This window comes from Oryzias melastigma, linkage group LG18 (genome assembly GCF_002922805.2).
Source record: "Oryzias melastigma strain HK-1 linkage group LG18, ASM292280v2, whole genome shotgun sequence".
Lineage (NCBI taxonomy): Eukaryota > Metazoa > Chordata > Actinopteri > Beloniformes > Adrianichthyidae > Oryzias > Oryzias melastigma.
In genome coordinates this window covers 5,659,680-5,684,843 of record NC_050529.1, presented here as the reverse complement: position 1 = coordinate 5,684,843, position 25,164 = coordinate 5,659,680, and the positions used below count along the sequence as shown (strand labels likewise).

The window sequence follows — 25,164 nt, the reverse complement described above, 5'->3', positions numbered from 1 at the left end:
TTTACACAAATTGTGTATGAAACGGAAACGTTTACTGCTAGCGCACTAGCAATGGTGGATGTGGAACACCATCATGTCAGGAGAGTGGCCTTGGTTTATCTTTATTGGAAAAACAGACTTGTCACCGTGTCCGGGTTCGCCAGATAAACCAGCTTAGCTCAGAGTTTGGTGAATTTCCAAGCCTATGTTTGGTCAAAATTTAACCTGGTTAAATGAACTCAATGGAAATGTAGTTTTTATATAGAGCCTGAAAACTGTCATAGCAATATCTTTACTTTGTGTGAATGAACAGTGTTTACTTAGAATTTTTGTTGGAAGTGGCCACTTAAACAAGCGTTGCCGAGGACGGTGTGTACGTAGCCTAAGAGTTATAATGGAGATCAAAAAGTTATGCAACTCGTCAATTATTACAAATTGTATATCCTTGCATAGATAGAGGTACTTTAAGACCTTACATAGACTGCAATCACATAGCAGAAGATAGATTGTCATGTCAGTGGGTAAAAAAAATGTGTTTACCAGATAATGCTTCATTGTTGCCCTTACATTGTTTTCAACATTCATTGTGAGATGAAAAAAAATAAAAAAAATACTAGATTCAAAACATAGAACAATGCAAATTAAAAATATTCTAGGTATTTACAGGTGGAATGTAGCAGGTATGGGTAAAAGAAAACAAAAACACTGACTGTTTTCGAAGGTCTTTGCAGTTCTGGAGATGCAGGCTTGTATATTTATGGGATTTCCATTCCTGGTTGGTAAAAGAAGAACAAGACATGTATCAGGATGTGATCCTCTGCATAAATGTGGAATTATGACAAACACATTTACTGTTTCAAGGCATAACATTGGAGTATATGGATTTCCTGAAACAAATAAACCTATGAGCATTCATCAAAAGAAAGAAAAACAATATATTAGCAGATATTTTTTATAGCAATTTCTACATTTTTTAAAACCACAATCGCTTAACAATCAGGATTCCCATTCAACAAAGACGCACTCACAAACTGATGGTAGAGAGAGCAGAGCTCTCATGCAAGGGGTCAACCAGACCACCAAAAGCAATGTGGGGTTTAGTGTCTATTTAGTGTCACCACAGCAACCAAGGAGCTCAAAGCTGATCCTTGGTGGAGTCCCACCTCCACCTTGAACTCTTCTGTCACACTTACAGCACATCTCACCACTGTCTTACAGCTCTCAAACATGTCCCTAACAACTACCAACATTATTTTGTACACTCCAGCTTTTCTCTCTGTATTCTCTTGTAGACATTTTCTAGAGAATACAGAAGCACCCATTCATTAAAATATTATCTTAATACTGTATTGGAGTCACAGAGATAATGGAGCGTACACAGGTAATATAAAGCACAAGCAGGATATATCCTTAACAATTCATCTGTCCATCACAGGGACACACAAAGACACACAGACAACCATACACATGCACACCTTGGGGACAATTTAAAATCCCTAATTACCCTATTAAACTTGTTTTAGGACAGTAGCAAGAACGTTTAGAGAAAATACATGCATGGGAAGAACATGCAAACTCACCCAGAAAGGACCCAGCCAGGATCCAAACAAGGGTTTTCTTGCTATGTGGCTGGAATGAAAGCCACAACACCACCTTGCAACCTTTTCAGAAACACTTCTTACTCTTCTGTGGCTTGAAACAATACAGTTACTCCCAAATGCTCTCTTCCGACTTCCGTCTAGGTTCCGCCACTCTTTCTCATGACTTCATTGTGAGACTCGTCCACTTTATTCCTCTGGGGTTTCCACAACTCTCCACATTTCCCTTGTTCTTGAAAGAAACACTTCCATTGCTCAGGCATCCTATCACTCTAAAAGTTCTTGTTAAACACCACAGCCAGAAACTCTACTGCCACCTCTCTAAAACTCTACAAATTTCCACAGATGTGTTTCCATTATAAACTTTCTTTCTACTCTTCATCTTTTTTAGTACCTTTCTCACTAGAGCAGAAACATTTATCTGAGTACTTGGATACTCGCAATCTGCTCCCAAAAATTCTACATTTCATAAACTTCACATTATCTAACCTGTAATACAAAAAATAATAATAAAATTAGCCATTCTGCAAACATAGCAAAACTAGATTTAAATATTTTACCTGTGACACTGACTCCATAATTCTTGTTGGCAAAAACTACCAATTTAACATTCAAAAAAAGATAAACATAGCAGCTTTAATTTTTTTGCTTCCATTTGTCACAGTCATTGACATTAACAAAGACTTCGTCTCTGAAGGTAAGCACCTCACTCTTTTTTAACGTAGTACATCTACCACACGGATGACAGAGAAAGCCAGTCATTATTCCAGTGATTATTTTAGGCTGAGCATAAACAAAACTGTTTTGTGAAATTTTCCTGTAGGTTCGCCAGAGGTGGGTACACCGGAAACAAACACACACTATGATGCTAGAATAATGCGTCTTTATTTCCCGCAGTGCATAGTGATAAAAAAAATCATAAGGTGAAGCACCAAATAGATGTGAATCCTCTTGCCGTTGACACACGGACCGGAGACCCAACAGTCCCGGCAGAGCGGCTTCAACCAGCTGGGCGTTCGTGCACAACCCACAGCAGACTCTGCCAGGAGGGTTTTCCCCGTTACCTAAATTCTTTGCATTGATGTCAATTGATGCCAATGCTTCAGAAAAACCACACCAAAAATGGTTTTGGTGATGAACAGTTGTATAAGTAACTCAAAACAACAACTCCTACTATGGTCTCTGCGTACAAGCAGACAACTCCTAGAATGGTCTATGTACGAGCAGATGGAAACAAGGACAGTTATGAAACTCTGCCCTGTGTGTAAGCAGGACAAAGATGGTCGGATCAGAACACAGACCACGTATCAGATATTCTCCTCACAAAAACCCACTCAAAATGTGTTTTACTGCATACGGAGGGTGCAGGGAGAGGTCAAGCAACCAGTCATTAAGTGCCTGGTATGACCATTATTTAGCTTCTTTGGATAGTCTGTTTGGCTGTTCATTGTGGCCTTATGGAGCGCAAATCTCTCTTTCCTTGCTGTAGGTCTTATAAGACAGGCCAACTTTCAAATGGCCTTTTAGGTTAGCCAACTTTATCTGGGAAGAAGTTGATCAGTTCTCAAGTGTTCCAGGAAGTTTGGGTAAAAGGCTAAAAGACTTGACGAATCCAGAATGAAGACAGATGTTTTTGTTATGACATTAGGAAAGAGATGAAAATCTTATGTATGAAGGTGGTAAGCGGAGCCAAAAAAAAAAATTCAGGATGACACAAAATTGGAGGCTTTTTATTTGGACTGTAATAGACTTATTGTGAAATGCAAAAAAAAAGAAGATCTGTTTCTTGAATAAATAGACCCTTTAAGCATTTGTTAAAGACTCAATGTATCTTTCTCATAACTTTTGAACATAGACAATAAATATATCATAGTTATTGTTGACATGAAATGTGTTATTGTATAAAACAGAATTGTGTGAGCACCTGAAAAATGATTCCCTGTATGATGAGAAATTACTAACAACGGTTCAGATAGACTGCTTCACGCCAAGTTTAGATTATGTGAGTGTTTGATAAGATACAGAAAAAACACCAGCGTGTTACTGTCACTGTAGAAGCCTCACACCTTTCACAAGTATCAGGGCGCTGTTGTATGTTATTCCTCTTCTGCACTTTTCCATTCTTTATCTGACTTTCACAGGCAGCCAAGGTTAAGCGAGAAAAACGGAACAATCTGCTGAGTCATCCTATCAGTTGAGAGTGTTCAAGTAAGAAGACTGCCACAATGCCTAGAAATCAGTGTACTTTTCTTGTATGAATTTAGGATCAATTAGATGGTAATCAGATTTCATAAGCTGACTCAGTTTTCAGTTGGTGAGAGGGAAACTAATACTGAAAGCATAGACAATTTATCAAGCAATTCTTAATTTTAATGCCATGTTTTTACCACCCTTGGCAACATGGATTCTAGAAACCACTTCCACTGAAAAGTCCGAATTCTCAGTCCGATACAGTTTAGCCTCACGACAGTGGACTTTGAAATTGAAGAAACTAATAATCCGGACAGGACTTCGACTTCAACTGCCACTTCAAATTAGGGGAGGGGCTAAGGGGAAGGGAGAAGGGGATAATTCGGATTGGACCCATGTAAATGCACAAATATGCTCGTTTTGTGCTTCCCTGCCCATGATTCTTGTGTCCACATGCCAATATGTAATATTTTCTGACCATTTTCAGGTTCTACATACAAAACACATGGCAATTGAATGCATGTTAGAAGTTAAACCAGGTTGAACTTTAACCAATCAGGGACTCTGATTGTAAAAGATCTATTGTTTTTTAATCCATTTTATAATTATGCCATTTTTAGGCTAAATCAAAAAAATCACGTTTTCTAGAACAAAGTTTGTGCAGAGTGGCAGTCGTTCATCAGAAGTTCAACACTGAGTTGTGGGTGGGCCTGTTAGGGCGGATGTAAGCCTCCACTGATATCCAATCATCCCTTTGTTTAGATTAGCAAACAGGTCCCCCCTAAAAAACAACTGCCCTTGTGTAGCCTCGAGGTTTTTATTTTGTGGATTTTATAAGAGTTTCTTTGTTAGTGCTAGCTTTATTCCTTTGAGAATCTGTATGTGACTAGAAAACATTGACCTAAAAAGTACTGAATTACTGAATGAGTAATATGTAATTTAATTACAATTTCATCAGTAACTATAGTAAGGCAAACAGTCTTCAAAAGTATTTTACCCAACAGTGCCCTTTTCCAACACTGGGTACATGTTTCGTTTCGGGTAGTGATACTCCAATGTTAACACCATATTCTAAAATGTTTTTTTTTAAGAATGCGTTTTCAGCGCACTCTTATTTGGCAGGGCTGAAATGCAGTGGAAATGTGATTTGAGTGATAACGTTCATTTTCAAGGCAAATAGGGACTATGCAAATAATTAGAGTTGAGTGGATCACTCCCCATAACATTCAGGAGTATATATACATTTCCATGAAACTGCAGACTGTGGAAAAATAAAGAGTTGTGTCATTCTGAAAACTTCTGGCCATGACTGTAGATCCTTGTAATGGATCCTTGTATGGCACCATGCATTGTCATGCCGCAGCATGAGGGGGTATTTGAAAATCAGTGCCATAACATTGAACCTTGGTACTGTCTTGGTGCTTTCAAAATCTCTTTAAAGCCATGCAGCTGCACTCACCCATAACACTCGCATGTATGTCCCTAGAATAAATCCACCACCATACTCGCCATTAGACAACTTAACATATAAATAAACGATTTTATAAACGCTCATCCGAATGACATCATGGTGGCGTCTGTGCTGTCCAGTAATTGTACATCCTCAGTGGCCTTGTGGTGGATTGTCCGCTCTGAGACTGGAAGGTTCAAGTGTGGAGAACAGATTTCACACCCCTAGCCGCGCAACAACTAATGGGCCTTTGATTACTAGGATTCATCTGTGAAAAGATCTCCCCTCCAAAGCACCAGATGTCATGAAATATGAAAATGTTTCAACCTCAAGTCAGTTGCAACAAACTGCTGTCAGACTGAAACCTCAATGGAGAGGTCAAGCGCGCAGAAATTCTGTGACGATGCAAGTCAACTGTTGAAGCAGCTGTCCCGGTGGCAGGTCTCAGACGCTTGTGAAGATGAAGATGTTGAATAGAAAGGTCCGGGGCTGGTGTGGTTACATGTTTATGGCAGTAAAGCCAACTGGATGCATTGCAAACTTTTTAAAAATAAAAAATAAAAACATTTTTAAGTGGGGCACACAAGCGATAAAAAAAATTAGTGGTTTTGGATAATCCTGAAGTCAGACTATTACTTATACAATCCCTCAAATTTATGGCATTGAGCTAAAACAAGAGTGTCCAACTCAAGGCTTCAAGGGATGCCCTCCAACTGGATTTTAAGAAATCCTGTCTCATCTGCCACTGATTTAAGGATCAGGTGGGTTTAGCTGTTAAGGAGAATAAATGGCAGATTACCATGTAAGACAGCGACCCTCGAGGCCTGGAGTTAGACACCTTAAAGATGAGAGTTACCTGTTTAATCAGAACAGATATACACCCGGGCTGCAAGTGTAAGCCTTTCCTCTTCTCATGCCCGAGCTGGGTAGAGGTTTGTCTCGCATGAAACAAGCCTTGACCTTTGCCACTCTCTGACCGAGGGTCAATTCAAAGATCACTAAATAAAGAATGCTGAGTCGGCAGCAGCTTACTGCATCCTAGGTGGTTGCTCAAGCAGAAACCACAGTACTTTCCGTTTCTGCATCTGCATCCACTCTTGCATGCTTTCATAGTTTGTATTAAGATTACATGCGGGAGAGGAATAAGCTCGGAAACAGCAAAAAAGGACAGGTAGAGCTTAAAGACCAGGGTTGAGGCAGCGCTGCACTGCAGGTTTGTCTCTGAATTGTAGAATGCTATCCCTATATGCAAATCAACTTGACCAGGTAACCTCAACCTAAACACTACACCAAATATTGACAAGGACCAGCCTAAGGCATTTTTATTGCACTGACACTTCATTTCTTGTGCACTTAGTGCTAAATACTTGTTAGCTTATTTTGCTGTTTCTTGGCTGTAATTGTTCCAAGTATTTTAGTTTCTTAAATACATCTAAAACACATCCAGTTTGCCCAAGAACACTAAGAACTTTGTGTATCCTGGTTATATGGGTGCATAAGACAACCTTTAACAGTCAGTTACTCTACTTCTATTAATCATTGATTTAAAGAGGAATAAAGGACCTATGACTTTACCACTTACAAATATGAAATAATACATTTCTATAAATTAAATCAAACAAATGTTTGAAAAAATAAAAATAAAAAAAACAGAAAATCTTAGCATGTTTAGTATCTTGTCAATCCATCAGTACGTTTATATATCAATAAAAACCAACAAAAACTACTCGTTCAAAGGAGTGTAAAAAAAGAAGAAAAAAAAGTTTTGTCATCTTGTCCTTACAAATAATAATATTTAAAAAAGAGTTACTGTTGATAAGTGTATTAACAGTCAGCCACAAAAGAAAAGCCATAACCACCATCACCACTTACCATGAAAACTTTTCAAAGTCAACTTTTGTTTCATCGACCAAGAATTGGTCATAATGCTGACGGCATTGCTGAGGCTTGTGGGAGGAAGTTTGGCTGTTGTGGCTGAGTGTTGTTACCAAGTACAATATTTCAATTTTCACATTTTTGAACGTTATCATTGTAATCATAGTCATCTGTCAGTAATCACTGTCACGTCAGCTGTAGACGACCATTACAAAAAAAAAAAAAAAAAAAACACTAAAAGCTGTCCCTCGGCCTTTGTCTTTTATCTAATTCAGATCAGTACTTCTACAGAAACTTTATGGTAAACCACAGAAACTAAAATCTGATGTGCTAGAAACATTGATAAGCACACGCAAACAGAATGGCATTATCAATCCAAAACTCTTACTTAATGGTGCACTCTTTCTCAAACAGCTCCTTCATATTGCTTATGTCCTTCGACAAAGCTGTTTTACAAATACAACATCTAATTCTGATGCCACATTTTTGCTCCAACATTTGGAAAAAAAAAAATTCTTAACATTGTTGATGTGTTAAATCCAGTCATAGCACTCTTGGTCCTTCCAAAGCCAATCATGACAAATCTTTTTGAACTAAACTAGAACTGTTTTCATTAGTGCTGTCATGTTTCATTCATCTATTTTAAATCATATATATTTTTAACCTAATAATTGCAGTTAAAAAGCTTAATTTTGAGATATTTTCATTTAAAAGGTGGGACTTTGTGTCAGATTAAAAGACAAATTACAACTTTAAAAACGGCTTCATGAAGTTTTCCTAATATAACAGACTTCCATCCTTTACCTTTATACCAACAAGAAGTATTTTCTCTTCCAATCTCAAACAATTAAGAAAAAAAATAGAACAAAAAACACAAGAACCAAACATCTGGTTCAAAGTGTTCAAATTTAACACATAAAAACAGTAGGAAAGAAATCCAAAAAATACTGATCACAAACTTCTTATTAATACCATAACACATATTGACATCTCATTCCACAGTTTACCGTCCCATGCAATTAACCCTCCACGTACACCATTAATCTATGATAATGAATACCTCGTTGGGCTTTATTCCTTAAATAATGGGGTCCTTCCTATTGACAGCAACTGAATAATTACTGCCACTGTGTATACTGCCAAATTTAGTGACCATTTCTATTTTAAATGTTTGCCATGTCTTGTCTGTTCCTTGCAGTTAACAGGATGTATTAGCATTTAGAAAATGTTCCAGTGTGAATTTGTTCTCTGGCCCATTTTTTTCATTTCTAAACTCCTGATGCAAAGTCTTTACAGTAAATTGTATAGTCATGACCTATTAGCCTTAAGAACTTGTATTTTTTTTTAAATCTAAGAATTTTCACTTTTGTTCCCCAAGTGTCATTGGTCAAATTAATCTTATGGCAAAGGTGTGAACTCCAGGCCTCGAGGGTAGCATCCTGCTAACCTTTTAAACATCCCTTCCGTAATTGCTGCTGATCATCTAAATCAGGTTAGGCAGGATAGGGTCAGAAAAAAGTTTAAAAAAGCAAAGCCTGAAGTTGTGCAACACCAGTGCCTTCATGAAAATGGTAAATGGCACATTCTTGCATAGCCCTATACTACCTTCCTTGAAGGCCCAAAGCCCTTTAAAGTCAGTCCGATTCACCCAAGCATGAATCTTGGATTATTACAATAGACAATGTCAAATTTATTTTAGTGTACTAACATCAAATCATATTTTGTATGAACCAAGCTAGAACAGAAAAAGAGAAAGTTTGACTGGTTTTGTTGCGGTAAGACTCAGAGGGCATTTGAACATTTGTGTCCAAAACTCTGTTCTAGTCAAAAACAGAGCAAATGTAGATCGAGCTTTTCTCCCCCTCCTTGTCCAATTGTTTATATTTTCCTCCCTAAAAGTCATGTAACATAACAGGTATAGCCCTGCCTTTCCCAATTAAAGAAAATTGTCACTTTACAATAAATCTAACAAAGACAGAAATTTTAAAAAGAACACAGTGCCCTAAAGAGCAGAGTAGGTTTTCCACTCACCTTCATTTGAGAACATGTTTTCTTACACAAAGAACAGGTATGAGAAAACTTTCTTGGTGTGAACCCAGCATAATCATGCATCACGGTCAGTGATGGCAGACCCTTGGCAGTAGGCTTCCCCTCTTGAGATGGCTTTTTCTTGGTTTTGGCTGGATCCAATACTTGCTGAGGCAAAAGATCTAGAGTCAACAGTGGGAGGGGTGCGTTGTTCCTTGCAGGAATGGTCAAACTAAGCAAAGGCATTGGTTTGCCAGCAGGAACAACTTTAGAACCTTCAGTCTGTCCCATGTGTGACTTGAATAGCTGTTGAACAGGTGGCGTTTGATCCATTGTCTTCTCTGTGAACTTTGGCGCTTCACCTTGAATATCCATTTGACCAGAGCTTATATCATTGCCCTTCACTGACACCAAGTCAGGTTTGGGAATTATCCCAGTAAGAAAACCACAAGCAGGTACAGCTTCTACGGTGGGCACAACTTTTCCCAACATAGAGGATTTTGAGACTTCAGATTTCAGGAGACTCCTGTTTGGATCATTCTGTAGCAGTTTAACTGAACTGCTGCCTGGAGGAGTCTCAGAGTTCCCAGTCAAATTAACACTGGTGATACACACAGTCTGTTGACTTGAGAATAAGTTCAAAATACTGCGTTTCAAAGCCATTATACCTTCTTGTGGTGATTGATTACTTTTATTGGCACTGTCGGTAGTATCTAAAGTTTTGTCCACCGCTGCGGTGTGTATCTCTAGATGTTGAAAGTCAACCACTTTACTGTGTTGACCAGTAGTTGGAGGCACTACGGCCTGACCTGTTCCGACTCCTTCAGGAGCATTCACAGGATTCAGTCCAGAATCTCTTGTGGAAGAAAGAGGTTCACTGCCAAGTGTTGACTTGTTTGTAGTTGCAGCTCTCAAAGCCTTTTTCATGCGTATTTTCCAAAGGGTGCGTGGTAGGTTCTGAGCGGTGGTCTGTTCAGTAGGGCATGATATAAGCTCATCCAGGTCCTCTTTTTCAAGTCCATAATCCATAAGGATCTTGGCAGCTGCTTGTCGAGTGATTGCAAGGTTGCTCAAGTCTGGCTGGTCCGTGATGTTAGTGTCACCAACCTCCAAATCTTTAATGAATTTTGAAGTATTAGCATGAACATCCTTTCTATGGCTTGATGACAAATCAAACAGCCTTTTGTCAAAGTCCATGTCAGAAAGTCTCTGTCCGTCAGAGGCCGAAAAAAACTCTGAACTTGAGGAATAAAATCCAACACTTGTACAATTCAAGTTTGAAGTAGTCCTTGTTTCAGCCAACCCGTCCGTTTTGTTTTCAGACCCATGAGTCACTGATGGAGCTAATCCCACACTTTTCAGAGAGGTAGTTCCAGAGGAGTAGAGGCAGGGTCCAGATTGAAAAGTAGGTAATCCCCTCCAAAGGTCTTTCTGTGGTGGTTCTTTAGGAAGCACCTCCTCATCTTGGATAGGACTTGATTGTCCAAAGAGGTTGTATGGTGGATTGGACATCTTTAGTCTCAAGTCTCTGAACTTGGCAGAAAAAGTGGCTTTGTGCTGAGAGTCTGCTGTCGAGGGTACAGGTCAGCCACTGTTAGCAGGAACTGTCTTTGTTTGCATCATGGCTTTTTAGGCCCCCGACGGAAACCGCACAAAAGGCCAACCAGACAGCAGGTTAGAGGTTCGCTCAGGACTCTGGGGCAGGGAAGGAGATCCAACACTCCAAAATCAACGAAAAGCTGAAAGCAGATGTAAATGAGAAAGTTAAACATTGAATTAATTTAGCTGTACATTTTTTTTAATTAACAGCTTGACGCCTGTTTGCATTAATAGGCGTCAAGCTGTTAATAAGCCATTAGTTGTCTGAGAGCAATCCAGACTAAAAGCATAATACTAGAAATCCCTTTTTTCCTCTGACACAATACAGGAATACAAAAAAATACAACTTCCAACAACAATAACCTTTAGACTACGGCAGTTTTGTGGAAAACATGTATTTATATATATACATTGTGACAGAAACATTCCAGAATGAGGACTGTTGCAGAAAAGACTAATTTATTTCAGAGTAGAAGTAAAACAGAAGGCTGACAGTGTTCGGAAGTAAAAGTGTGGAGTCAACCTTTATTCAAAGGTGGGGAAAAAAAAGTAAAAACCTCTATCAATCAGAACATTTCATGCCACTGGTCACTGGTATAGATTCAAAGTAGATTTTGTAGGAGAGAGCAAAGATATGAGAGATTTTTGCAAAATTTTGTGCATTTCAAAAATGTCAAAACATCTCTGAAACTATTGTTCTGCACTTATATGTAAGAAGTTGTGTATTGTTTTGTTGTTGCCAAAACCTCTCTTGTAATGTCTTCATGTGTCTTTTAGGTCTAGTGAGTCTATATAGAATTTCAAGTCTTTAGACACATAGATGGGGTTGTAATGAAAGAAATGATGCCAAACAAGTAACGATAAACGGCTTAATGTAATGCAAACTCAGAAGTAATCAACTAATTATACTGTGGACTCCCAAGAGTTAAATATTCATCTTGTATCTTTTTACATAAGCTGTGTCTCAAAATGTCTCATCTTGATTCTAATTTGAATCTTCTTAATTTTGGCTGATGTGTTCAGCTTTTGTTGAAGGGAATTTCCGTTTTTTTGGTTCTGAAACTTTCGTTCACTTGAAACTGAAAGTTTGACAGCTGCACTGCAAACTTCATCTGATCACTTAAATCCACAAAGTTGTGTGTTGAGACAGCATTTAAGCCCTGAGACACCAAAGTTTTAGATAAGTGGTGAAAAAAAGTGTTTTTAAAAGTATTTTTTCCTTGCATTCTCATTAATGTACTAAATTTAAAGTAAACAAAAAAAAAAGAAATCCAAATCAATAATTGGCAATTCAACCCTTTGCCTTCAAAGCATGATTTATTCTAGGTTTGCTGACATAGTTTTTGAAGAAACTGACTAACCACAACTCTCCTCACACCCTTCTGTCATGTAATCAATCTCAAACACAATGTTGAGATCAAGACTTTGTGGCGCTCATACTATCACTTCCACACTTTCTTATTTATATTTACTTTGAAAATAGTGCTTCAAGTTCCACTCTAGGCATATATTTTTTCTATTGTCTAATTGTATAAACAGATTTACCATTTGAATTTATTGAAGTTTTCAGAATTCTTTCAAGTAAAACAACATAATTTTTAAATATTTCTTTTAAGTTACAATGCATATTTTGAGTCTTAAACTGTTCTTAAAATGTTAATTTTTTTCTGAATTATCTGGTTTTTCATTCACTTTAAGTTGATCTTAATTTGACCCCATAGTCTTGCTCCAGAAAAAAATTAATGCCTCCCTGAGAGTGTTGCATGATGGGTATCTAAGCATTAAGAAGACCATCCATTCTGACCAAATCTCTATTTGCAAAAATGCAGCCTTAAACATTCAAGAAACCCCACCATGCGTCGCTGTTGCTTGCAGACGCCACTATTGCACAGCGTTTTAACCAACAAACTTCCTTTTTTGAACAGCTGCTGCGGTTTTCCTGTAACCTAGTTCCTTTGTTTTTATGCATACGTGAGCCACTTGGTTTTGTCTAAAGGTTGTTTGCATTCTGGCTACAACTCTTCCATGAAGACACACCTACTGGTCAAGCTTCTCTATACTGTCTTTGATCCTAAATATTGGCCCTTCCTTCACTGTACGACAGAAGAGCTTGAACGTCTGCTTTGAGATCTTCGTCTGATGAAGTGACCTGTCGTGTGTCTGACATAAAACTGTCTTTCGCAACTTTACCATGGTACATTTTTAAAACTTTAAAAGTAACTTTTAAACATAATTATTAATTAGTTATATATCGCTACCTGTGATAACGCTAGTGTGAATGCTGCAAGCTGAAATTGGGCGTTAAAGATGTTACTACTGATTAGTGCTGCCACAAACGATTATTGTAATAGTCGACTAATCACCGATTATTTTTTCCGATTAGTCGACTAATCGAGTCAGGCATAAAGTGGACGTAAAGTACACATTTTAACCATCCTTAGATTTAAACTAACTAAAAACCAAATATATAGCATTACCTAACGATCGGTGAAGATGCTAAAATTGATAGCTAAAAACGCTGAAGCTAATAGCTGAAAAACGTTGAAATTAATAGCCAGTCAAAATATTATTCAAATGCCAAATTAACTTAAAAAAATGAAAAAACCCTAAGTTAGCCAAAACAGCTAGCATGCAGCTGAAATATTAGCTAATCTACAAATTATACTAAAAAAAAAAAACAAAAAAAAGCCCAAGTTAGCCAAACAGCTAGAATTGTGCTAAAATATTAGCTAAATTCCAAAACAGCCTTAAAAAACAAAAATAAAATCCTAAATTCCCCAAAACGACAAGTATATAGCTGAAATATTCGCTAAACTCCAAATTAGCCTAATAAAAAACAGGAAAAAAAATCCTAAATTAGCCAAAAAAGCTAGCATCTATCTGAAATATTAGCTTAACTCCAAAATAGCCTAAAAAACTAAATAAATGCCAAAATAATCCAAAAAGCTAGCACAATGCCATTATAACTTTCAACTTTACTAAACTCCGACTCCATATAATACAAAGTAACGACTAATCGACTATTAAATTAGTTGTCGACTATTTAATAGTCGATTAGTCATCGATTAGTCGACTAATCGTAGCAGCCCTACAACTGATAGCTGAAAATGCTTAAATTGATAGCTATGAACGCTGAAGGTGATAGATGAAAATGCTTAAGCTGATAGCCAGTTAAAATAATAGCAAAATGCCAAATTAGCCTAAAAAACAAAAACAAAAAAAACTTAGGTTAGCCAAACAGCTAGCATGTAGCTAAAAAAAATAGCTAAACTTTAAAATAGCCTTAAAAAAACTGAAAAAAGCCAAAAAAAATAGCTAGTGTTCAAATATTAGGCCAACTCCAAAGCAGCCTAAGAAAAACCTTAAAGAGAAAAGCCTAAATTAGTTAATCGGCTCTACAATGCACCCAAACAAAACAAGATCTCAGGAGAACTATCTTGTGATAGATGTGAACTCATGAGCCTCACAGTTGTTGCTATTACACAACAAAATGAGACATGTACAACTCAGTTTAACCAAGGATGAGTACTCAACCGAAAATCTGTGCCAACTTGGTACTTGTACCGTATAAATATGTAGATTTCGGTGCTTTGTGACTCTTGGAAGAACGAGTAAGACCAGTCATGGCCTATGGGCACCCCGCAGAGCTTCAGTCACAATGCAGAAGACGAAGCAAAAGAAAGCACTGCTGAACTTCACAGCAAAAGATTCTGATTCAGCAATCTGATGGATCATAGAGACGTGTATCATGCTTTGAAAAAAAGACAGTAGTTGTGGTGGTGAGCGGTTTACTTTCACCAGTGAGAAAACCGAGTATGAAATAAAGCATCTTCAAGCGCCCCTTCCTCCTGTCACTGCTTCACCACACTGAACCGTTACAGGAAAACGCCTGTTCGAGCACCTGGCCCTCTTCAAAGTACCGGTTGAGCTATATAGCTGCTGGAAACACCTCATTTTCTAAACCATACATTTGAGGCCATGCCCACACGTAGGCGGGTATTTCTACAAACGCATATCTGCTGACCTCCGTTTTAGAAAAAGTGTTGCGTCCACACGTGATCGTTTTAAAAATAACTCCATCCACACGTCCCCGCATACTTGCGCTCTTAGACGCAGTTATGAGCTTGTCAGAACAGTAGTTGACAGTGGCAAATTGGAATTTCGATACTAAATCCTCCAAATGGAAACACCACAATTTCGAAAAAACTGGCATTTCTCGAAAAAAAAGTTTATGCGCTTACAGTAGGTGGCATTTGGGCCGTATTGAAACAGACATTTTTCGCAAAAACTGTTTTGGAAACACTTTTTTCGAAATAGATGCGCCTCTTTGTGTGTCTGTCCTGAGCGCAACACGCGGACAGCAGGAGAGATCCAGCTTCACGGCTTCATCTGCAGCTGCACTTCTGCAGCTTGGAGCCTGAAGATGCTGAAGTCTCGTTTGAGGAAAAGCGCGAGTGCATGGACAGAAACTTAAATGCATCTGGTCGTGTTTTTAAACAGAAAAAGGTCCAGCAGCTTACTTGCTGGAATGTTTTTTTCTTAAAAACCACTGAGCACTGTTTTCAGTGACTGAAACCTCCGGTTTCGTGTGGATGATAGGCCAAAACGTATAGAAATATATTTGTTTTAGCAGATACCCGGGTACGTGTGGACAAGGCCTGAAATGTTACTGGTTATGACATTTAATCTGTGTGGGGTTCTTTTTTCCAATGCAGAAAAAAAATGCAAGTTGTGAAAATCCAATAAAGTTGATTGCTGAAAAAATATTACCTACATGACTTAGAGAAGCAACGTGAATTTACTCGGTTAAAAGCAACTTGTGAACGAGACGGCAGTGCTTCATGTTCTGACTATTGAAAAAATGTCTTTAAAAATATATTTTACAAATGTATTCATGTTAAAGGTTCATGAGTATTCAGATAAACTTTTAAGTCATATATATATATTTTTTTTTAAATATCCTCTCTGGTACGGTCTAGTCATATATACTGATACGCATCGTATGGTTACTAAAGTATCGCAATATACATAGTATTATGACAAATGTATCGCGATACGCATCATATTGTCAGACTCTTGCCAATACACACCCCTACAAATAAACCTTTTAGCTTTCAGTATTTCTTCAAAATAAAGATTTTTGTTGACATTTTGAATACTTCTTTCAAGTTTAGAATGTGTAATTTTAAAACTGTCAAATTTTCACTTTTTCCCCGTCAAATTTACAATGCGGTTTAATTTGACCAGTAGTCCTCACTTTGCAGTTTGTAAATCCAAAAATGTTATATGTATATATATATATATATATATACATTAAAATACATTTATTTTCACACCAGCTTTAAAGCTTTCATTGTAAGATTGATACTTCCAACTCCAACCGTCCCACAGAAAAGACGACAGACGTCTCATCGGTTCATCTGTACTAAGTGGTTGCTTGTTATGACGTGGTTCAAGTTTTGCAGACTCGCTAATTATTTATTACATGCTTTTATTTTAAAGTGCATTGTGTTCTACATTTTAAATAGGCTGTAATCAATGAATCCCCGTGTTTTAGGTCCTGAACAGAATCCGTTTACATTAAAAGTGGGGTCATCTGGACCCCACAAGACAGTGCGCTGAACTGGAGTTTCACTAATGTTCATGGCAGAAATAAAATCCTTTCCCCCTTTGTCCACATTTGTCAAGGAAGGAATCACACATCAATATGTGGTTGGAGTCATCTGGACCCCAAAGAGAGCAGAAAGGTTAATAAATCTACATAAATTTTCAATCGGGGTCAAATCTTTGTTTTCATTCTATAATACTGGACATATTTTTGTCTGAAAGTTTTAACGTTAGGGGTTTAAATTAGGGAGAAAAGTGTGAAAATATTAAAGAAAAGGGTAAAAAGTGAGTAGTGAGAAGTTTTCCAGTTTAAAAACATCAAGAATTATGGTAAAAAATGTAAAACTTTATGGATTTGGTGTATTGTAGGTAAAATTTAGAACGTAACGCCCACGGTAAACGAGAGAACAAGGAATACTTAACAGAAATGAACATAAGTTACGCACAATGAACCAACCAAACATATGTTTATACAAACTAAAGAGACTGCAGGTCAGTCCTTGTAGTTGAGCTCATACATCTCACGCTTGCAGCTTTTCCTTTTCTCTGTAGAAATATGAGCAGTCCAGACGTTTGAATAATGCTGGACCTGACCTTGTGTTCGGATAAGAGCTACGAAACCTTGAAGATGGGGCAACATTTTGCACCGTTTGAGAATTTCTTCTGAGTTTTCTCTTTGTTGGTCATAATAAAAGATATCTGGCTCCAGGAAGAATGAAAAACACATTAAAGACAGTGACGTAATCTGATGTAATCTCACTTTACTCATCATTTATAAATTTTAATTTATTATTACCAAAGTAATGTTATTGACTCTAAATTTGCCATGGGTTATATAAAGTCTTATGTTATTTCATCGTTTATACGCAGGTATAAACTTGAGTTACTTTGGGTAGAAAACGTGTTTGACGCAAATCTTCCTGCAGACATTTGACTCCAGACAATGAATGAGGGAGTGCCCAAAGAGGAATGGCCCCAGGTCTCCAGTCGCCTGATGGAGTTAAGGCAGAAAACCCAAACTCCCTGATAGTATCAGTCGATCGTAAATATTCGGAGTAAGGGTCCTGAGCAGTACTGTGTTGTTGCTGGGAAAAGTATCCCTTTAGTGAGACAAATAAAGTCATTTCTGTTTCTAAGTTATTTAAATTGCCTAATTCAAATGGAGATAAAGGTGAGGAAAAAAATCTACATTAGTCAAGGTAAAATGATTGTGTTCTTGATTAAGAACCCAATTTCAACATGGGGGGAATTTTTTTATTTTTTATTTTTATTTGATTCTTTATTCCTACTTCTGTTTAAGTGCACTTTTACATTTAAATATTTATGCAGATGATTCAACATTATGTGTTTATGGTGTAAATTAAAACATTTCCACTTTATAGTATTAGTAATAAAATTATTATAATTTTTTCGATGATGTCACACTTTTGTTGATAAAAGACAAACCTTAAAAGACAGTGGACATAAAAAAAATTATATATACACACAAACAAATAATTATGGGTAAATTTGACAATAAAATTGTTATTTTTTTGTTTTAACTTTAAAAAAACCTTTAAAATGTGCACGAATATTTTATCATTGTCCTCAAGCAGATGATGTAAATATTTAACCAATATTTTATGCTAAATAAATAAATAAAACCCTGCTAAAATTGTCCTTGGTGACGCTGTTTGTTTTGAACATCTGCAATAAACGAAACTTAAAAAATAAAACGAAACTTAACTTTTCCTTTAAAATTTACAACATATAATAATTTTAAATCGTCTGTAATGACATGTAATCCTTAAGGAAGTTTTCAAATTTGAAAACAATATAATTTTATCTAAACAAAAGTGCGCAAACATTTTGTTTTGGGGGCGCTCGTGCCTTCCTCCGTGTGGGGAGGAAGAGTTACAAACAACTCAAGGAGTTTCCGTTTTTCTTCTGGCATTTTCCCGGCAACAAACTGGTGCCAAGGAGCGCGTGCAAGTTTCCTCGCGCCTATTGTAAACGGCTAAAAGAGGACAAAGGTGCCACGGTGAACGACCGACGGCCAAACTTAAACGACTGCGTGGACTTTTACCCGCCTTTGGTCACGTACCTGTCACTCCCCACGCTGCACGCGCTTCTGCAATCAGGCCAGCCTCTGGAGCTGAGTTTACTGGGAGGGGAGGGGCGAGGGTGCGGTTCTTCTGCTGTGGAGCAATGGCGGCAGGAAATCGACCTTTCAGCGCTCTACTGCCCCCTATTGTCCAGGAGAGTAAAGCTCCAGGACAAGTAAATGTAATGTATTTTTTGTCACATCAACTAGCAGTGGCAAAAAAATGAAGAAGAAATGTAAACACAAAGGATAATTTTTGGACTAAACTGACAAAGAAAATTTTAATACAGTGGCAAATTGTGGGTTCAATGGAGTAAAAAAAAAAATCTTCCCTGCGAGCTCCTCCATTGGTCGAGCCTGCTGTCAATCACTCGCAGTCTCCGCCCCCCGTCATGTGACAGATGTTTTCGTTGACGCTTCCGCGTCCACAGCTTTTTCGCTCTGTCACGTGTGTGTCCGGAAGTCAGGCGAACCGGGTCAAGCAGTAATTGTCCTAACCGAGTCCAGGAATCCCCAGCGGGCCGTCTGGAGCCCCCCGCCGCCTGACAGAGTCCTCTTTGCGGGGTAGTTTGGGAAGGCTCCGGCGGCGGCCATGGCGGACGGAGAACGGTCGCCGCTCCTGTCCGACCAACACGACGGACACAACGGGTTCTCTCCCGGCGAAACCTCCCCGGGATTTCTGTCGAAACCACAAAGTAAGTCCGCCGCTCTCTCACAGACACACGGGGTATCGAACAGTAAAACTCATCTGCAGGTTTCTGGTTGATGATTTCAAAAATGTAAACAAACCTGAGCAGCGTTTAGACTGAATGACGGGAAAGGGGCGGAGTTTGTGACACCTGGAGAGGATTAAACAGGTACTTTTGAAACGTTCAAAGATCAATCTAATGAGAAAAAATACTTTTTTGTGTATTTTATTTATTCTAATCGTGAATCAAGAACCGACCAAAAATCAGGTTTTGAGAAAGCTTGTAGGTGTGACGTAGGAGCTACAGTCGGTGCTCCATTACATTCTGATCCATCCACTTCCTGACATATCGATCCACGAACGTCTTTGTTTCCTTGTCCAAGGTGGCTTAAAAGTGTACGAATGGATACTCCGATATTGCTCGCCAATTTTTGTTGCCACGCTAATGTTAGCTTGGTGTAGTAAGAGGCTAACGGAAGAGAGTGTAAACAAATGGATGATGGGAAATTGGAGGCTTACTTGAGTTGGACGATGCTTGATGAAAGGTTCCAGAAAAGACATCAATTATCCTTTAAAAAACTGGAACAAAACAGCTAGCATGTTGCCAAAATAAAAGCCAAACTCCAAAATACCCTTTAAAAGAACTGGGGAAAAAAAAGGTCAAATTTTGACAAAACAGCTAGCATAATGCTAAAATATTAGCTGCACTCCAAATTATCCTAACAAACGTAGTAGTTGCTGAACATTTTCAAGTGCGAATGGTGTCTCTAGCTGAAAGTATATGCGCAAGTTTTAAAGTGCACAAAGTATTTTGAAGGATTCGAACAATTTCTCATTCCATTCATTGATATTTTGCTCAATATTTCAAAAATTATAAAGTTTATAAATACCAAAAATACAAGCATGTCCTGAAGATTGCTGACATTGTTGAAAGTGTGTATTTTAACTTTTGTGTAAATGAGTTATGGAGTTCACACAGTAATTAAAACGATGATTGAAGTGAGACTTTAAAAAGAACTAGTGGAATAAGCTTTTTATAGTCTATTATAGTTAATTCAAACATGTATTTAAGCTAATTTCTCCCATTAAATTAACAATAAATACATTTTTTTATTGTATTGTGACTATTACAGATTGTACTTCTATGTACAGTTCAATCAGGAATTGTTTCTTCATGTGGGATTTTGTAAAAAAGTACAATAAAAACTGATGGTAATACTGTGTACTACCGAAATGCTGCATCATGGGAATGTATCCATTGAAAAATGAATGGAGATTTTTATTTTTGTAGATGTGACGTCAGAAATGACTGATCCTTCAGATCAAAGCTTCTGAGGAATGTTCTAGTCACTCTCAGGAGTTTTGTTTCCTCGTTGTTTTTCCTCGTTTTACAAATATTTGTTCAACTTCTTCCTGCTTTTCGTGGCCCGTCAGGTTTAGCGCCTTTCCCCGGCTCGGTGGTGTCCGGAGAGCCGCCCCCTCCGTACTCGCCTCAGGGCAGCCCGGACAGCGGCACCGCGGCGTTCATCAGCTGCCGGGTCTGTCAGAGCTCCATATCCGTGGAAGGCAAGGCGCACCAACACGTGGTGAAGTGCAACATCTGCAGTGAAGCTACGGTGAGCCGCACAGCGACAGCAGCTTCAGGTGGAGCTGACTAATTCCTGGTTAAAAAGTCTGGTTGGGATCCGTTTGCAGCCGATCAAGAACGCTCCCGTTGGGAAGAAGTACGTCCGCTGTCCGTGCAACTGCCTGCTGATCTGTAAAGTCACGTCGCAGAGGATCGCGTGTCCGAGGCCGTACTGGTGAGAGACTGACCTGCTTCAGTTTCTGTTGGAGCTGGCGCTGCCACGATTAGTTGACTGATGGACGACTAATCGACTGGTACAATAGTCAAGGACTAATTTAATAGTCTATTAGTCGATACTTTATATTATATGGAGTTGGAGTGTAGTAAAGTTGAAAGTTATAATGGCATTATTCTAGCATTTTTGACTATTTGGCATTAATTGCGTTTTTTAGGCTATATTGGAATTTAGCTAATATTTCAGCTACATGCTAGCCTTTTTTTTTTTTCGTTTTTTTGCTGTTTTGGGCTTTTTTTTGTTTTTAAGCTATTTTGGAGTTTAGCTAATATTTCAGTTGCATGCTAGCTGTTTTAGCTAACTTAAGCTTTTTAAAAAAAAATAGTTATTTTGGAATTTAGCTAATATTTCAGCTACATACTAGCTTTTTTGCCAATATAGGCTTTTTTTGTTTTTTAGGCTATTTTAGAATTTAGCTAATATTTCAGCTACATGCTAACTGTTTGGCTAACTTACGCTGTTTTAAGAAATTTTAAGCTATTTTGGAATTTAGCTAATATTTCAGCTACATGCTAACTATTTGGCTAACTTACGCTGTTTTAAGAAATTTTAAGCTATTTTGGAATTTTGCTAATATTTCAGCTACATGCTAACTATTTGGCTAACTTACGCTGTTTTAAGAAATTTTAAGCTATTTTGGAATTTAACTAATATTTCAGTTACATGCTAGCTTTTTTTTCTAATTTTGGCTTTTTTGTTTTTTTGGCTTTTTTGGAGTTTAGCTAATAATTCAGCCACATGCTAGCTGATTTGGCTAACTTAGGCTTTCTTTAGGCTAATTTGGCATCTAGCTAATATTTTAGCTAGCTATCAGCTTTAGCTTTTTCAGCTATTATTTTCAGCATCTTTATCTATTGTGATTAGCATCTTCAACAGCCAAATTCGGCTTCTAGTTTTTAGTTAGTTTAAAGCTAATGATGGTTAAGTTGTACGTTTTGGATTCACTTTGTGCAAGACCAGATTATTTGACTAAAAATACTGTAAAAAAAATAATCAGTGATTAGTCGACTATTAAAATAATCGTGGCAGCAATAGTTGGAACCACTGTTTCGCCAACTTGTTCCTTGTTTTCCGGGCAGCAAGCGCATCATCAACCTGGGACCGGTTCACGTTGGCCGGGACAGTCCTGAACCGCAGCATCAGCCTGTCGGCATCCGGGTCACCTGTGGCCACTGCTACAACACCTTCCTGGTACTGAAACGCAATCAAAGCTTTTCAGCTTTTTGTCATTTTGTAAATAGTTGTAATGTTTTTCTGTTTTTTGTTTTTTTTTTATAGTGGGCAGAGTTTTCAGACCGGACCTTGGCCCGATGTCCCCACTGCAGAAAAGTGTAATGCCTCTCTCATGACTCAAGAAAACCAGCCGTAACTTTTAGACACTGAGCTTCTCCTGCTTTGACCCTCAGGTCCTCCATTGGACGTCGGTACCCCAGGAGGAGGAGCTGGCTGTGCTTCCTGCTGTTCGTCATCATCACAGCTTCCACAGCAGGACTGCTGGTGGGTCAACGCTCCTCAGAGGAGGGATGAACTGATTTGGATAGGATAATGGGTTTTCTCCAGAGACTCCAGCTTCCTCCCACCATCCTAAAATATTCTTCATAGGTTAATTAGTGATGTCTGATTAATTAACAGACACATCAACAGGATGATCTGAAGTCGTATGTCTGTAAACAGCAGGTATCAACCTTTATCTCGTGTGCTTTATAATTTTACATCCGCCCACGTGTAATTAAAACACTGTAGAGGGAAGTTCTGGGAGTACAAAGAAACAACAACAGGAAGTTTGTGTTAATTTTGCAGACGTATTAGTAGCAAAGCTAAAGATATAACAGTCGGCGCATAGACATATTCCATGTAGAGCAGGACCTTCTAAAGATCACATTTCCATAAATCATGCTGGTCTAAACAGGTTTGTTATGGGATGAAGGACATTGGATTCTTGTGGACATGGTCACTAACAACTTCAGGTAGTGGTGGATATGTAGAAGATGGTGCTGTGGGGGAGGTGGTGGTAGATGCTAATGTGGAGGTGATAAGAGAAGATAAAGACTGGCCCTGCTTGGAATGGCCCAGGTCGAGTGACCTTCCTGAGTCACTTAACCCTTTAAATGCCAGATCATTTTATTTTATTATTATTAGTGGTCCGATGTTCTCTTGAGCTCATTTCTAACTTGTATCATTTTGACAAAATATATTTTTATACAGAGAATATTTAAAGTTATTTAAGGTTTAAGTTGATTTATTCTGGAATAATACTCATGTCTTTTTATTCATAATTATGTTAAAAAGTTACAGTTTTGAAAATTGCCATTCTGATAGCTCTTTGGACTATTTTGGCATTTACTGAGATTTTTTTAGGCTATTTTTAGAGTTTAGCTAATATTTCCGCTACATGCTAGCTGTTTTGGCTAATTTAGGTTTTTCTAAATAAGTTTATTATTTTTTTTAAGCTTAGCTAATATTTCAGCTACATGCTAGCTGTTTTGGCCAATTTAGTATTTTTTCCCGTTTTTCAAGCTATTTTGAAGTTTTGTTATTTTTTCAGCTCCATGCTAGCTATTTTGGCTTTTTTAGGCTAATTTGGCATTTAGCTAATATTTCAGCTGACTGTCAGCTTCAGCATTTTCAGCTATTAGCTTCTGTGATTTCAGCATTATTGCAGCTAATCCTATATATCTAGTTCATAAGTATGTTAAAAAGTTTTATAAATGTAGTTTTAGTGTGTTCAATAAATGTTTATCCTGTTCGGCCCGTAACCTAATGCGTGTTTCGGATTTTGGCCTCGTGTGCGATTGAGTTTGACACCCCTGATCTATGCTATTAATTCCAGCGGATTCTGAAGCGGAAAAAAGCAGCTTTGTGCTTTTATGCAACACTTTACATTCTGAAAGGGTTGGATAAGTCACGTTTGTTCGCATCAGAATCATGTTAATCGCGTAAAGAAGAGTTACGGAAGGTCCAAGTGCGTGTGTTATGTACTAGGGCTTGGAATCACTGAGTACCTCATGATACGTGATAATTGGGAAAAATTATAACTAAGAACTCACAATATAAAGACGAACACATTTGGAAAATATATCCCCATTTATTCATTTTGTGCAACAAATAATAGACACTGGGACCGTAAGAACTCTACAACATAATACCTGTGATGTCCTCCTTTGTACTACATCAGGAAGAGACGTTAAGTCTTGGATACGTGAGTCTACAGCGACTTCCGTCTCCTGTGATCACATACAGATATAAAAATACTAAATATTTTGGATAAATGTGAGGAAATATCGACTTCTTTAGGGAGAAATCTACATTAATGGACAATGTCTGTCCTGCTGACTTAATTCCATAGATATATTTTTAAACTCCTGGTCTGGTTTTTGTTCCAGTCTGTCTATAACTCTTCATACATTTAAATCTCTTCACTCTTTGGCTCTTGCTGCATTCCTTTGTCGTTCCAATGAAGCACCTCACCCCCTGCAGGACAGTCAAAAGGTCTTCTCAACCCCCCCTGCTGTTCACAGACGGTCCTTAAGACTCTCCTGCTGGGTCTCACTGTGTTTCTGTGGTAAACTTGCCCCTCCTCCGGTGAAAATGGATTGTCTTTGAACTGCTGGGATAGTAATGCTGATCACAGTTCCTGTGTGGGGGAGGACTATTTGCTTTATGTACTTCTCTAGTGTTAGCATACAATAGGTCTGAAGTTCTATGTGGGACCATAGACTGTAAAAATAATGGACAAAGCGAGCACTGAGGTCCCCCATTGGAAATGTATTGCTTCCTCTCCTCTCGAAAGTAGGCCGCCACTTTCACCGTCAATTCCTGAAATGGATACCGCCATTTGCAAACAATCTTCAGCGATTGGTCTGAGTCATAACTGAGTCATGGAATCTACAGGAAGTACTGTCGCCAATCAGGAGTGAGTTTATTGCAACCGTCTGCCTCTTTCCACGCCTTTACCACGAGACCGCGGGATGTAAACAGCTTCTACTTTAATAACGCCGGCCCGAGCCGACGACCCTGAAGTTGGCTTCCGATTTTTCCGAACAGGACCTGTTTTTAGGTGGTCTGAGTTCGAAAAATACAGTGGAACGCTCTCGCTGTGAATCAGAAGCCAACTTCATCGTCGGCGGCTCAAGAGAATTGTACAAGTCATTGTTGAAGCCTTTGAGGGAGAACCATTCCAACATTTGATTCTGTCAGCGGTCCTT

General features: G+C 38.2%; 2 protein-coding genes across 5 annotated transcripts in view; one reads left to right on the top strand and one right to left on the bottom strand.

The window, feature by feature from the left end:
• Positions 1-18,510, bottom strand: part of LOC112155986 — a 63,497-nt gene extending 44,987 nt beyond the window's left edge. For all 4 annotated transcript variants that reach the window (XM_024288086.2, XM_024288087.2, XM_024288088.2 and 1 more), the window contains exons 1-3: positions 18,410-18,510; positions 9,124-10,859; positions 690-751 (exon numbers count right to left, since the gene is read on the bottom strand). In XM_024288086.2, coding sequence (XP_024143854.1) covers positions 690-751; positions 9,124-10,632 — 1,571 coding nt within the window. In that variant the 5' untranslated portion in view covers positions 10,633-10,859; positions 18,410-18,510. The remainder of the gene's footprint in view (positions 1-689; positions 752-9,123; positions 10,860-18,409) is intronic.
• Positions 18,511-18,545: 35 nt separating this feature from the next.
• LOC112155987 (type I phosphatidylinositol 4,5-bisphosphate 4-phosphatase-A) overlaps positions 18,546-25,164 on the top strand; it is an 11,874-nt gene continuing 5,255 nt past the window's right edge. Inside the window, exons 1-6 of the mRNA XM_024288092.2 lie at positions 18,546-19,104; positions 20,532-20,713; positions 20,793-20,899; positions 22,039-22,150; positions 22,238-22,290; positions 22,366-22,456. Coding sequence (XP_024143860.1) covers positions 19,002-19,104; positions 20,532-20,713; positions 20,793-20,899; positions 22,039-22,150; positions 22,238-22,290; positions 22,366-22,456 — 648 coding nt within the window. The 5' untranslated portion in view covers positions 18,546-19,001. The remainder of the gene's footprint in view (positions 19,105-20,531; positions 20,714-20,792; positions 20,900-22,038; positions 22,151-22,237; positions 22,291-22,365; positions 22,457-25,164) is intronic.